General features: G+C 36.2%; 1 protein-coding gene across 1 annotated transcript in view; it reads left to right on the forward strand.

Annotated features, from left to right (window-relative positions):
* LOC145676538 (putative ATP-dependent DNA helicase HFM1) overlaps positions 1–15090 on the forward strand; it is a gene marked incomplete at its 3' end in the record, with an annotated part of 337334 nt that overhangs the window by 180099 nt on the left and 142145 nt on the right. The window contains exon 13 of the mRNA XM_081747367.1: positions 13008–13236. Within this exon, the coding sequence (XP_081603493.1) occupies positions 13008–13236 (229 nt within the window). The remainder of the gene's footprint in view (positions 1–13007; positions 13237–15090) is intronic.

The following is a 15090-nucleotide window of genomic DNA, read 5'->3' on the forward strand; positions in this document are numbered from 1 at the left end:
AAGACAGAGATAAGACAACCACTTGAAAGCTCCTCAAGTTATATTGCTTTGCTCTACTGCCTAGTGGTTTGCTCTTCTGCCCTCAGGTTATATTGGACCAACCTGCTACTTTCATTTCAATTACTTGTGTATTTAGTTTCGGATGTAAGCTTATTTTTATATTTTATTAATGGAAAGAAATCTAGAACATCGTTACTTTTGATCTACGTAGGTAGAATCATATTTGCAGCCTTATATTATTACCTTAGACAAGAATAAGAAAAAAAACCTAACACATAGAGAAACCATATATAAAACTCTAATACTACAAGTAATGGCTGTTCCTTTGACGAAAAGTAAAACGTAAATACTACAAGTAAGGGCTGTTCCTTCCACAAAAAGAAAAAAGTGCACTTAGACGAAGATTCGAATATGGATCAACTGATTGGAGGTTAGAACATTTCCCACTACCCCACATACTCAGGTACTTATTTTCTTGCTATACACTTTAAATATTCAGCATGTGGTTTTTCTTTCTGTCGTCTTACCATATAACAGTTTCTCTGCTTTCCCTGCTTGTTACACTATTCGTGTTATTTGTTGTGTAAATTGCATTTGCAAAGTAATGTATTTTGTTGTTTTACCAGGATCCACAGCTTTAAAAGTTTTAAAGGCCAATTACATTAAGCGAACTGATTTTCTCATATCTTCCATCGCTTCAAGGGGCAAGAGATACTATCCCGCGGAAAACATGAATTTTCTTCTGTGACAGTAGTCCTCACATGAAACAAAATTGTCTTTAAGTACTTTGCACACCACTCTATTCTCTTGCAGAATTGAAATATGTATGAGTCTGCATTCCTAATTATAATTATGGATAAGTATTTGTCTCTTTATACTCTTTCAAATGCAAAGTAAAATTAAACTGTTTTAAGGAAATGCGTTTGAGCGAATTCCAGAACTCAGAAAATTGTTTTCCATGTTTCGTCTGTGTTTTATTTAGTTATATATCCATTTCGACAAAGAAATTATCATGAAGAAGTGTAAGAAGATAATAAGAGACACAAAATATGTTATAGCTCTTTCAAATATTGGTTAGTTTTAACTCTTCCTCTCTATACATCGTTCCGATATTGGATTTTACCTCAAATGCCTTTTATTTCAGTCTGTTGTGAGTATCCTCAGCTTGTTTTGTATAGCGAATTTATCACTACAGAATATCTTAGTAGCCTGCTTTAATTCGTGTTGTGGTAATCCCGATTTGTTTTCGTCGATCGGGGTTTCCATAATCTTAGGAACTGAAACCGGGATCAGTGTTGTCAGATGGCGGGAAATTTCCCGCAAAACGGGAAATTCTTAGCAAAGGCAGGAGTGAGAGAAATTCTGGTTGAAAATGGGAAATTCTGGTTGAAAATGGGAAATTCTGTCAACTTTTCTCCTTTTCATGTCGTCTCTTTCTAACTCCTTGTCTTTATCTCTTTGTACATGGAATAATACATGGATTGGATGCGTCTTTGAAGGTCAAAAGAACAAAAACAGCAACAGAGGTTTATAAACCGAACCAAATAGAACTAATTGTTAATCTCACCAATATCCATTTTGTGCGAGAAGAAAGAAGGGAGGGAGAGTTGGTGGCCCTTTGCTTACTATATTTGTTATAACCAGTCATTCAGGGAATGTTAGAGTAAAGTGAGGGAAGGATGAAAGCATAGGTGGAGCTAGGAATTGTCTTCTGGGGGCAGTGGGGAAGACCTTTTGGTGGTCTCGGAGGTCTTGGTAGGTGACCATCTTATAGGTGACATTTTTATTTTTTGTCAAGAAATTGAGGGGTGCAATGTCCCCATAACTCCACCCATGGAGGGAAGAATATATATATATATATATATATATATATATATATATATATATATATATATACAGGGTTGTAGGTAACTCCATGGACAAACTTTGGGAGGTGATTCCTTATATGAAATGAAAGAAAAAAGTTCTCCTTTAAGTACTAATATAGGGATGCTCCTTTAAGTACTAATAACTCATGTCGTTTTCGAGACGAGACGAGAAAAATGATAATTCTCATGTCATTTTCGAAACGAAACGAGAAATATGATAATTCTCATGTCGTTTTCGAGACGAGATGAAACAAGAAACATGATAACTCTCATATCGTTTTTCAGACAAGACTAAAAACATTACAATTCTCATGTTTCCGAAACAAAACGAGAAACATAATAATTCTCACGTCGTTTGTGAGAGAGTCGAAACGAGAAACATGATAATTCTCATGTCGTTTTTAAAACGAAACGAAACGAGAAACATGATAATTCTCATGTCTTTTTCGAGACGAGACGAGAAACATGACATTTCTCATGTCGTTTCCGAAGCGAGACGAGAAACGTGATTTTCATTTCGTTTTCGGGATGAGACGAGAAACGTGACAATTCTCATGTCGTTTTCGAGACGAGAAATTTCATGGCTCTCATGAGCAACACTAGATCACCCAAGTTTCAGATCTGAAATACTGTTTTAGCGTTATATGATTCATACAGATGTTGCTCGATTATCTTTCGTCTCAAATAATGACATGATGAAAAATCATGTGTTGGCAACAACAGAAAAATATGCGTGCCACCTAAAGATCTGTTCTGGAAGTTCAGGTGAACCAGATTTATCTTCCTCTGAGGTCAGTTAACTCTTCTCTCTATATTAGTCCATATAGGAATTCATAGATGCCAGGGTAAACAATGTAGTTATATATATTCTTTTTTATAAGTGCCCTTTTTGGTGCAGTTACATAATTTTCCAATTAAAGATTCTTTCTTCCCGCATCACTGGAATGAAACCTGAAATGAGAAAGTTTCCTCATTTTAGTCACCAATGAGTATCATAAGACTTTTGTACAGAAATATGAACAGCAAATTTTTATGCTTGGTGTCTGAATTTAAAACCGCAGAGAGTTCATCGGCGTAGAAATGAAATACGGCAGTGGATCCTATCATGTGCCAAAACCAATTCAAAATGCATATTATCATTATTTATTTCTTAACCTAGGTCTGTTGATTCATTGATTGGAGTTCAGTGTTGCGAGTGTTTAAACTAAGGTTTTCTCATCTTATCGATTCTCCAAAGAACGTTTTTAGTTTTGTCTCGGAAAATTTATCGTTTCGTTTTGTAAATTTCTATTAAAAAATTATGTCGTGATTTATTTCTTCGTTACATCTAGAAGTTATCACAATCCTTTCACATCATAAGAGGTACACAAAGGGTATGACAGCATTTAAATCATATTTATTGTTAGAATGTATTGTGTAATGACTTCATATCTTTAAACGTTGATAATTGTTCCTCATTGTATTCGTAAGATCTTTTTATGAGTTTGTATACTATGAATAAAGTAAGACGAAAACAGTCTTTCATGGACCCGGACCCGGGGAGGCATATTTAAAAATCGAGATTGAGGTTTGGTAAGCGAAAAATAGAAGCTCTCCATGAGAGACAAATTTGGGGGAGATCTATTCAAGACGGTACTATTGCGCGACCAAGTTTTACCATTACGACGCTACTGGTGCTACGAGAAGCTGAGGTTGTTCCTTATTGGATGCCAGCTTAAAACTACAATGTTTTGTCTTTTCTCATGGTTTCCGTTGTATTTGATCACACATAGCTAAATACAAACAAATACGGAGGGAGAGGGGCGCAAGATTTTCTTGGAATTGAGAGTGTAGGGGGTGGCAAACATGTTAAATACGACTCTAGCTGCGCATAAAATATTATGCTCCAGTACCTCATCCTCTTCCCTTAATAATTGTTCTTTGCTTCATATATACATCTTGAAAATGTCACCCTCTTTTAGGTATATTTAGTGGGTGAATACTTTGAAAATATATATAATATAATTAAATCTATTCCTTAAAACTGGGACATCTAACCCTCCCGAACGAATTTGTCGGGACAGAGGAACAGTAAACTCAAAACCGGTGACATTACTGGAAAACCGGTACACATGGCAATCATGTCTTCGACGTTTCTCGGGATTTGATTTGTATCGTACAATCTGTTTGCCCTAAATATTACAGTGCTTCAGATTTGGTGGTAACTAATACATAATTCATTGAATTGTCCATACATATTGTTTTCTTCATAATCCAGTTTAAACGAAAACTGTTATTCATACGAAATTGGTTAACGAGGACGATAAAATGCATCAAATAATTATTTGAGTGCCAATAGTAAGTGTCACGTTTATTGGGTACAACACCATTTTTCAGTTCAACGTTTACTGGGTTTTATAAAGCCTTAAAGTGGATAAAATTAAATTGCATTGCTGGATCAACACACTAACTTTCTCACTTAAATGTATTGTTTAGATGTTTTTCTTGGCCATTCAGAAACAATTGTTTTTTACTATCAAAATTGATCTTAAAATCTTTGCTCTGGTTATAAGAGTCGTTACGGAATGTAGTGCATATCGTAGATAGATGGTCAACTTTCTCGGCTTCAGTGTAAAACATTCGGGATTCTACCAATCAGATACTCGTTATTTGGATTTTACGTTCACTCGTTATTTGGATCTTACGTTCATTTATATGTCCTCCTCTTGCATCACCTCGACGCTAAAAAGAGATATTCAGTACCAAACTAAATACATAACTAATGGTTCATTCGTAATTGCGTCCCTCTTGGTTCGCAATTTCCTTTCAGGAGTATTTTAGAATAACTGCAACGGTGCGTCTTCTTACTTCAAAACAATAGGTTTTAAGCCTCTTAAAAAACTAGGAACTGAATGATTAGATCTGTCTTGTTCTAAGCACGTGAATTGAAAGCTATACGTGCGTGGAGAATGGCGGAGTTGCGTTTAAGAAGTCTCTGCATAAGTAGATGCTGCATTTTGTGAAGTATAGAGCAAAAGCTGCGGCCAGTGGTACGTGATTTCACGCCTGGTGTAATCAAACAGCACTTTCACGTGACGTTGGATATAATAAAATGGTTCGCTCTTGGGTGGCAAGTTCCGGAAAGCACCTGATTTGTAGCAGCTTTCATGCACATTAAGATAAAACCTTTTGATATATAACATTAAAATATCGTGAAAACTCTTCTCATAATAAATAATTTGAATAGCGGAACTTAACGCCCTTGATAAAATATAGTCTATTCTGGCATCGTTGTGTATATGGTTAACTCTTTTGTAAAGATCGAGAATTTGCAAGTGCAAACATTGTAAAACGTCGTAATAGTTTCAAGGTAAATTAAAAAATACCAGAGGGAGGGGATGCGTCTAGTATCTTAAAAAGAAAACAGTTAAGTAACATAATTCAGCTCAACACGTCTTTAACAAGCAAGGCTCAAATTAATATCGTTAGCAGGCTTAATATAGTAAGCTATTCCTTTAATTCTTTTCTGTTGGCTTTGCGATACATAACATTGTTCAATGACTTAAAGTTATATACAATGCTATTTTGTTCTTTATATCATTTAGTTAGTAACCCATTGCTTTCTCTTCTTTTAAAACAAAACGCCTCATTTTACTTCCAACTTTAAAAATGACACTTCTTTTGATCTTATTTTAAAAGATGAGGACATATTTGTTCTGCCTTAGATCACTTAGCTCCGGTGCGTGAGGTCCCTGGTTCGATCTCCGGTCAAGTAAGCTTGTGGTGGACAATACCGTCTCCGTGGGTTTTCTCGGGTTACTCCCGTTTCCTTCCACATTCTATTCCTACTGATGCTTTCATAATTCGTGTGCCTTAGCCTAAAAGTCATAGTCGTGGCGTTAAGCTCAGATGTTTTGGAAGTGTTATTTTAAGCATGGAAAAAGAAGGGTAATCATTAATATCTCTACGAAGATAAATGCTCGTTCTTCGCACGGGGAGAGTAGGTTTATGGAAAATATTTGAATCTCCTTCCTCCTTAGGATATGCATTTCAGTGAAAGTGTAATGATAAAACTCCATAACCCTAGGAACACCAAGGCATTTTTGGGTTACATGGAACACCAACGGGGGGGGGGGGGGCTCTGAGGCTCACAGCAGAAAGGTCATTATTTCTCAAGGAAAATAATTTATCTTGTCTGATATCAACTTAGGATGTCTAAGATATCATATATTTTTATTCTCTATTATTACTAGGTTTCTAAGTACAGTGTTGCCAACTATATGTGTGTAATTGTTTAAGTTACCATTTTTTAATTATGTCAATAACTATGACCTATTTATTTTATTTGTTTGTGTAGAAAAACTATCAAACAGATCAATTGCAACTTAGTACAGTGTACTATGTGCATCAACGCGGATTCTAAAAGCATTTTGGTGGTGGTGCAGTAAAGTAGGGTAGAATGGGGAAGAGTGGGGTATACTTCAGTATTCCAATGAATTCAGGATTAATCTTATATAATTTCATCCCGATTATCCTTCGAACGGCGAAATTCGTTCAAATTTGTTTCCGCGAAAAGATAGATAGTGTGAGGGATGTTCATTGGACACTAAGGAATGTCACCAGAGATGCAGTGTTGCCAACACAAGTTACAATTTTTCTAGTAGTACAACGTCAGGCTTTTGCACCTATGGAATGAACATGTAAAACGTAAGCAAGCAAGCTACGACTTCTCTGCCAGTTTTGTAAACTAACACCACTACAATATCGTTAATATAACATGGAATTCATTGCAAGAAACGTACCATTTAAAAGTTCTTTAAGTTCTTTCTCAATTGAATTTTGGCGAAGAGGACGATTTTCCATTGTTCCAATGCTGCTGCAGATTCCCACATACAGTCAGTCACAAAATAACGAACTGACAATTTCTTATGAAATATGTCTTCAGTTAGTGTTGCAGGCTGCTGCTTGCAGATTCTATGATTAAAAATACTTGATTAGACCAAAGGTGCAGCAGCATAGTTCTTTCCAATCACTATTGAAACTTAAATATATATAATTAAATATATATATATAAAATATGTGTGTGTTATAAGATAAAGTGATATATTTAGGTGTTAGCAGGTTTGAAAAAATAAACCAATAGAAAATAAAATATTTAGGTGTCAAAAAATAATCAGAAAAATGTATATACTAAATTTTTATAATGTACTGTTGGCATGACTGCACCAGAATAATAACTGCGTGCACCTGCATGTTGTAATGCCAAAATTATTTCAAAGGAAAATAAAATAAATAACTAAAACACTGGAATATAACATTTAGCGTATGCGGTGAATAGCCTTTAGTACCTTTAGTACTACCAAGGGGGTGGGCTCTGAGACCCACAGCACTTTATTTATATATGGAAAAAAATAAACACTAAAAACTAAGCAAGTACGTTTTATGATGAATGGAGTCAAGCTTGACATTATCAATTTTTTTCAGATTTTTTATGCAATTAGAAATGTTTCAAAATGTAACAAAAATAACTTGTGGGTCTCCAAGGCTCCCCCTTGGTGTTCCTAGGGATAAGATATTATACTTTTTCATAACTTTTGAAACAACCTCTCCTCCTAGAATACACCATTTAATCAAAGCAACATTATAAACATCCAGCTTGAAGTGGGTATTAATAATGTTCCAAAAGTCATTTCAAACAAATCAGCCGATTTCCCGATCACGATAACTATGAATTTGACACTAACCTTGGCCGTTTTGAACATTTTATTTTTACTCCTTCTCATCCCTCATGCTGATGGGGACTGAACTTAGGCTTATTGGAGTGTCACTATTTATCTCAGAGTTCCCGAAACTATGAATTCGACACTAATATCAGTCGTTTTTTATTATTTCTATATGTCACCTCTTTTCCATCTTAAGGGGTCTTATCCCTAGAGTACTTCTTCTAGATTATAATTGTCGATTGAAATTGTTCCAGGCCTTGCAGAGTTATGTGTAAATATACACACATTTATCCATCCATCCATTAATATACAAAATGTATGACACTGCCATTATCTGAGATTATAGTAAAAATAATTTTAGTTCGATCTTAAGGCAGTTTGGGACTAACTTGCCAGTCAAGAGGTATAATGATTAGACCATTATAAATTAAACATGCATCGAGGAATATAACGTCGCTTTTTAAATATCATTTTTGAATTTAACTAAACCAAAATGCAAAATGCAAACAGAAACTTGTCCAAAATGCAGGATTGCAGGATGTAATTATTTTGTATTGGTACACTATCCTTTGCGCGCCTATATATAATTTCCACGGTTCTAGATATAAAAACACTTGAATACCAGAACAATATGTACTTTCGGCAAATAGCGTTACCAATTCAACATATTGTTCTGGTATTCAAGTGTTTTTATATCTAGAACCGTGAAAATTACATGGAAAAGGGAGTGAACCATTAGCTATAATACAATGAGAAAACAAAGATCCTATACACATTATATCGACCACAATGTACTGAGAATCAGAGTGAATATGAGATGGCGTTATTACCAGACGTGTCGGCAAATAACTCCACTTGCATTACAACAACGGAAAGGTGTTAGAATCGTAACGAAATACATTTTGAACAAACTAAACAATATATTCTTTGCAATGTGCCACTTGCTTTGCTAGTACACAAAACTCATAGTACATGTCGTTAACAGGTAACTTTTGTGATGATTGCAAATCCCTTAACAAGATAGCTGCAGTCACATGGAGCAAGGGCGCCAATTTCTCTGTAAATTTGGGGGAGGGGCATTCAAATGCAGACTTCATATATGGGGATTTTAAGACAAATTACATTCAAATTATGCCAAATATTGTATATTCACAAATAAAATAAGGGGGCCCACATGAGCTTTGGGGTCCCCCAGGATCGGCACCCTTAACATGAAGCACTACTCGTCGGAATCAGACAACAATGCACAACCAGCGTCACACAATGTATATAAGTCACATTTAACACTGCTGCCAGAATCACACGATTCCAGAAACCAAATTGCATTCGATACACTGAATCCACGTTTCAAGACCTCTAAGATCATAGTAATATCCTGCACAGTCCCCCACAGAACATGTCTCTATCATTCTTCTTTCTAGAGGATTCTTGTTTCTTCGTGCTGGAAGAAGTGGAAGGGCCAGCTGTTTCAAAGAGATCTGGTGTTACCAATAATCCTCTGATAAAGAACGCCCCATGGAATGTGATTTGCTCATAGCTATTTTACATGTAGGCAAAAGCTCGTGGATGGAGTGGGCACTTGGTGGTGTTGAAGGAGAGATGGAGACTGGTCGTGTGCTTGGGGGTGTTGGTGGAGGTTGCTCTTGCTCTGAGACATCACTTGAGGCAAAGGCAACATCGAGAATACCATTGCTGTTAAAAGGATGGATATCTGTAGCGCTGAAGCATGAAATTGCGTTCTAAGGTGTTGCTGAACTGAATCATGCCTCGGAAAACCGTTTTGGAAACTGTAGCTTCCCAAGTGTTCTTCCGGGGTGTGTTCGTCGATAACTCTTTAACTTTTAACGATTTGAAGAAGCTCTTGTCGAGCTGTTGAAGTTTGTAGGTGCAATGTGCATGCAAGCACAGCAGTTGAATATCCATGCTTTCAGCACCATTTAAAATGGTACTATCAAGATTACTGGGATGACCACCTGCAATAAGTAGTGCTCTGCCAGAGATCCGGTGTTTGTTGAAATGTTCCAGGAATGTATGAATCCTTCCTTTGTAACATAGCCTTTAGGTGCCATTCCATAGGTGCTACCTGGAGAAAGATCATCAACAAACTCTTTTTTTTTTCGTACTTTCCCTTGTATAACACCATTATTGGACAGATCCAATTTGAACCTGATGTATCGGTACACGCAATAACTCTCACAGTTTTGCTTTTTTCATCATGTGTGGCATTATGTACTCGCTTGCTCCCTGCTGTTGTAGGTTAATTGTAGCCCAGTTTTATCTGCATTGTAAGTAAGTTCAAGATTGTCACGTAAGTTCATAGCATCAAGTGTATTTTCCAGTAGCGTAGAAAACACGTTCTGTTGAAACGCATGACTCTACCACAGCTCAAACTTTTCAATCTGTGTGTCTTGCTACGAACGCATAAAACCAGTCCTTTCCGGCTCTACCACTACGAAATGAATTAGTTATGGCGCTCTCATCACATATTCTACACGCGGCCTCACAAACATCTTTTCTAGTTAAACCAATCCAACTGACTGTAAACGAAGTATTATCTGTTTTAATTCTTCCAGTTCCTGTGACAATACAGAGCTGCGACCAAGTTTTCGAATGGTCTTTTTGTCCTTTCGTTTTAACCAGTCTCTTAACGTTCTTCGAGGAATGTTAAACGCACATGGAGCCCTTACAATTTTCTTACCCTGCTTATTGGCCATCATAGCTTGACGTAAATCATTTTCAGACCATCTGGCCCGTACGTTTTGATATTTCCTTCCTACCTGGAAAAGATAATGAACAAAACATCAGAGGCCTCTCATTTCGTAGCCACTTCGACAAAAAGTTAACTTTTAACACTAGCATTAGTTTTGATTAGGATTAGATGGAGTGGCGTTATTTCCAGAAGCAATATAGTTTGTTAACCATTCTTTTTATATCAAGAATTGCGGTCCTGTATATATTATCTACATCATATTGTTATGCAAGTATGGCTCTATCGACGCATACCTTTAGTAATAGTAAAATCTTACATTTACAGAAACAATTCGCCTACCTCGTTTGACGCACTAAAATTCTGCGATCTGTTTCTTCTGCTCTGCGGCTGCCATGTCAACACTTGTTCACTATTTTCTCTATATTGACGCGTGACTGGCCTCTTTATCTTTGTGTCTACAAAGACAACAGGCGCCACTGTTGATCACTCACCCAGAAGTGATTGTCTTACAAACCACGTGTTCATACTAACACTTTGCAAAGCTTAAAATAGCGTTATTTGCCGAAATTACCCTATATATACAGGGTGTCTCAGGAGGAAGGAAAATGGTAGTACGGATGATTCTAAACAAAAAAATCATGAACATGCACGCTAATCTTAACGGTTTAAGAGCTACAGGTTGTGAACCATTTTTGACTTCGTATTGCATATTAATCACCCTGTAGTTATTCTACAGATGTAAGACATAGCAGATTTGAAAGGTGATGGAATGGCCTTTCCAACGGTATGCAAAATGTGACGGTGGTATCGTTGGAGGAGAAGTTATTTAGGAATATTTGGGAATCAGTGTTGCCACCCAATTTCTTTAAATAATCTTTACTTCCACAAACTGCTCTCAATAGCTTCTTTTCAAAAGACAACTGCCACGTGTTGTATACCGTTGGAAAGGCCATTCTATCACCTTTAAATCGGCTATGTCTCACCTCTGTAGAATAATTACAGGGTGAACAATACGCAACAAAAATTCAAAAATGGTTCACAACCTTTAGTTCTCAAACCGTTGAGATTAGGACCAATGTTCATATGAACCTTTTTGCTTAGAATCACCCATACTACCATTGCCCAAAATATTGCCCCTTCCTCCTGGGACACCCTATATATATATATATATATATATATATATATATATATATATATATATATATATATATATATATATATAGAGAGAGAGAGAGAGAGAGAGAGAGAGACCTATAGACCTATCTGTAACGTTTCGTGTTGCAATGTATTACGTTTTGTAAATTGAAATAATCACTTTTGATTTTAGAATGCAATAAATTAACAGGTAAAAACTCATTGTGTTGAATAAACAACTGTCTGTAGTTTATATACTGTGTTCATGCTCTTTAATTACTAATTTTGCTTGATATGAAATAAATACTCGTGGGTTCTATTTATACACAATTACAACCTTATTTCCATTTAATAATGTCGTGTGGGTTGGTGGTAAAGCTTGTTAAATATTGTACTGTTTTAACAAATATAGCGGAGCGGCAATTGTTAAATTTTTTTTGGCATTTGCGTTACCCACAGGCAAACTATCGCTATTATACTATATCATGGTCAGAAAAAACAGAGCCAGTATTGAAATGAAAATGAAATTTTAGTTTATGGTTCCAAGATCTATGCCCTTTAGACTAAAGGATACGGATAATTAATGGTAGCAAATGGTTGTGCTCTTCCTTAGGGAATCAAACGTCAAAGGTGCACGCGCTAGCGACTAGATCAGCCGGAAACCCAGGATCGGTCTGTTCAGGATGCCGTATGGTTATTTACCTCTCTATATGCACAAGATGAGGCCGACAATTCTTACCAAACCTTTAACATGGCTCATATTAACATGGCTCATATCACATACTACATGTTTATCACGTGTGCTAGGTTGATTGTGTTATCTTAATTTCTAAGATTGACTGAAAGTGATTTGTCTAAACCAGAAATCCATTTATTCTTAAATGGAATGCAGCATAGGATACCACTCTTTCACCACCTCTAATGATAGGAATACAAACTTTATCAAATTATTAAATACCATGCTAACTGCATGCTCTATCTTCTGTTTAAAAGTATATATAGATGGTTATCAAACTAATGAAAATACATAAAGATGATACAGCTTTACCTGCTTAATGTGGCGTGAGACCACCATACGGAACAGCCCTTGGAGAATTGAGGAGTTGTGGAATTGAGGAATATAAATCATGAATGGTTCCCAGAGTGTACCTTTCCTCATGCAGTCAAGTTCCGTCAACGAGAGTAGAAGACGTATGCTCCGGGATCTGAGAGCCAGAACTGACAAGTGTTTAATAATACTGACGTCTGGTGATCGAGCTGACCTGCAGAAGTGTAGTTCATCCTGATGTTCATGAAGCCACGCCTCTACAGGTCCAGCTGGCAGAGTTGGCGCATTGTCATTTTGGAAAATAGCGAACCATGCAAACATATGGACACTTGAAATGGAAAATAGCGAAACATACAAACATCTGAAAGTTTCAATAGCATAATAATATTACATTAAACTACAAATTTTAATTCTTTTGAATTTCTTTCCTAGCGAGCAAGAGACATTCATACTTTTAATATAGTACTAGAAATATATTGCAGAAATAAAAGTTGTTAAAACTGAATTTCACTAGTTTTTGACTTATACATTTGATTCTATTACAGGACAAATATACAAGACTTGTAGATGGTTGTGATGTTGTGGAAAGCAGTTTACACAGACATTTGGTTGAACACCTGAATGCAGAAATCGTTCTTCACACAATCACGGACGTGGTTGTAGCCATGGATTGGATAAGATCAACTTTCCTCTATGTGAGAGCCCTGAAGAATCCAAAACACTACGGCATGGCTGCTGATTTAGCCAAGGATCATATCGAGAGCAAACTACAAGGTAAGTGAGATATGCAGTTTGTTTTTGAGGAATACCATGTGTGTGTCAGATGAGACTCACAAGACAGACATACTAAGTCAGTACTTCTAAGGCTCGAACTTACTGCTATTGAATGAAAACGATTAATCATATTCTATCATAATCTTTACGTGATTTGCATCGACGTTCGAGTCTCTCATTAGCATACATAACTAGGAAAGAAATCTTACTTTGAAGCAAGCGCGTGTGGATCATTAACATTTGTGGTTCCGTGTTGCACAGAAGCGTAGCCAAAATGTGAAGGTTTTCAACACTATTCTTGAAATATTTCATCATTTACAATAAGAATAATTCTTAATCTTCCAAGAAAACTCTCGTTGTGTTCATGATATTTGCATTTTTAAAATGTGAAAGTTACCCTCAAGCATGCTCTTTAAGTTGGGGATTGATTAACTCTCCTGCCCTTTAATGATACCAACTACAAACCAAATACAAATATATTTAATATAAATCCGATAATTTCTATAGGGTCATATATATAGTAAAATGGTGTAAAATTCATGCTTTAGAGGAAAGTATCCCATACCGACCCCTTTTCTTAAATCGGCGTCTGTTTATTTCGTCTAAGCAAAGAATGAACAAGAGTTTTGCTATGGAAACATTTGATACGACTGCGACAAAATTGACGACGGGAACATACTTGAAAGAAATCCCTTCTCTTTATAAAGGTTGAAAGCGAGCCTAGGTCTGCTGACAATGTTCTTAGACTTTTTGCAATGTTCTGAAACTTCTTCATATGGAGACAACCTTCTTTATTGGCCATCCTATTTACTGGATCTGAAATTATGGGGGCTTATTTCTTAGAGGGTTTGCTTAAGAAAACATTTACGCAGCACCATTGCTCATATCCAGCCACGAATTTTGTGCCTGGATAACAAATGCAATAAAGGCCTCACAGCCCTTTTCCAGCACCAAAGCTATATGAGACGTGAACCTACACATTATGATGGAATCCGAACTCTCGTTTAAATTTTTTGTCTCACCGGGAATCAACATTGTTGCAAACTTCTGACGAATGACAAGCATAGCAAGTAAAGATCAACAATTACTGGATTAATTACTGGATTACTGGATAAATTACATAAAAGTATTTAAGTAACAAGTTACTTAAAATGGTGAGTAGATTTCCTGAACTTCAAAATTAGTTCCCTGATTAGAGATCCACCTGACCTCCGACTTGAAGCTTACAGTCAACATTACGCAAAGCTGGATTAACATCTTCCGTCCCCAGAAGTGGAGGTCAACACTACTTCCACTCAGTGTGATCATGCTAAAACTATTTGATTACTGAGTAACCATATGAAACACAATAGTCTTAACAACTATCTTTGATAGGAAGTGAGATTGCAAATGTTTCCAGTTCTCATTTATTTCTTAATCAGTTGACGATGTTTTTTTGTTTACAGTGTTTCTTAAACTGGAAAGAGAGAGAGAGAGATGTATACGCTAATGCATAATAACTTTGTCATAAAATTAGTCTGAATTACGATGCTTAAATTAACGATGGTAGATTGTGTTTTATTGTTGTCTGGAGAATATCAGTCGCAGACGTTCCCGTCTCTTGAAGCGTTCACACATACCTAGTTGGTTTCCACCTTAAGAAGCACGTGGTTCTTGATATTTCCTAATATGACGTCTAGTTAGAAGACACTTCTACTAACAAACTACTTAATAAGTGAGTGAGTTGTACAAAGAAATTGATAATATCTCTCAGGTCACAAATTTCTAAACAATGTATATCTGTCCCGTGAGATTATTCTGCCGTTGTATCCAAGGGAAATTGTTCCACGCTTGTCTTTGAGTTCTGATTCAGTT

This window comes from Thermobia domestica, unplaced genomic scaffold (genome assembly GCF_964235325.1).
Source record: "Thermobia domestica unplaced genomic scaffold, izTheDome1.hap1.1 HAP1_SCAFFOLD_203, whole genome shotgun sequence".
NCBI lineage: Eukaryota > Metazoa > Arthropoda > Insecta > Zygentoma > Lepismatidae > Thermobia > Thermobia domestica.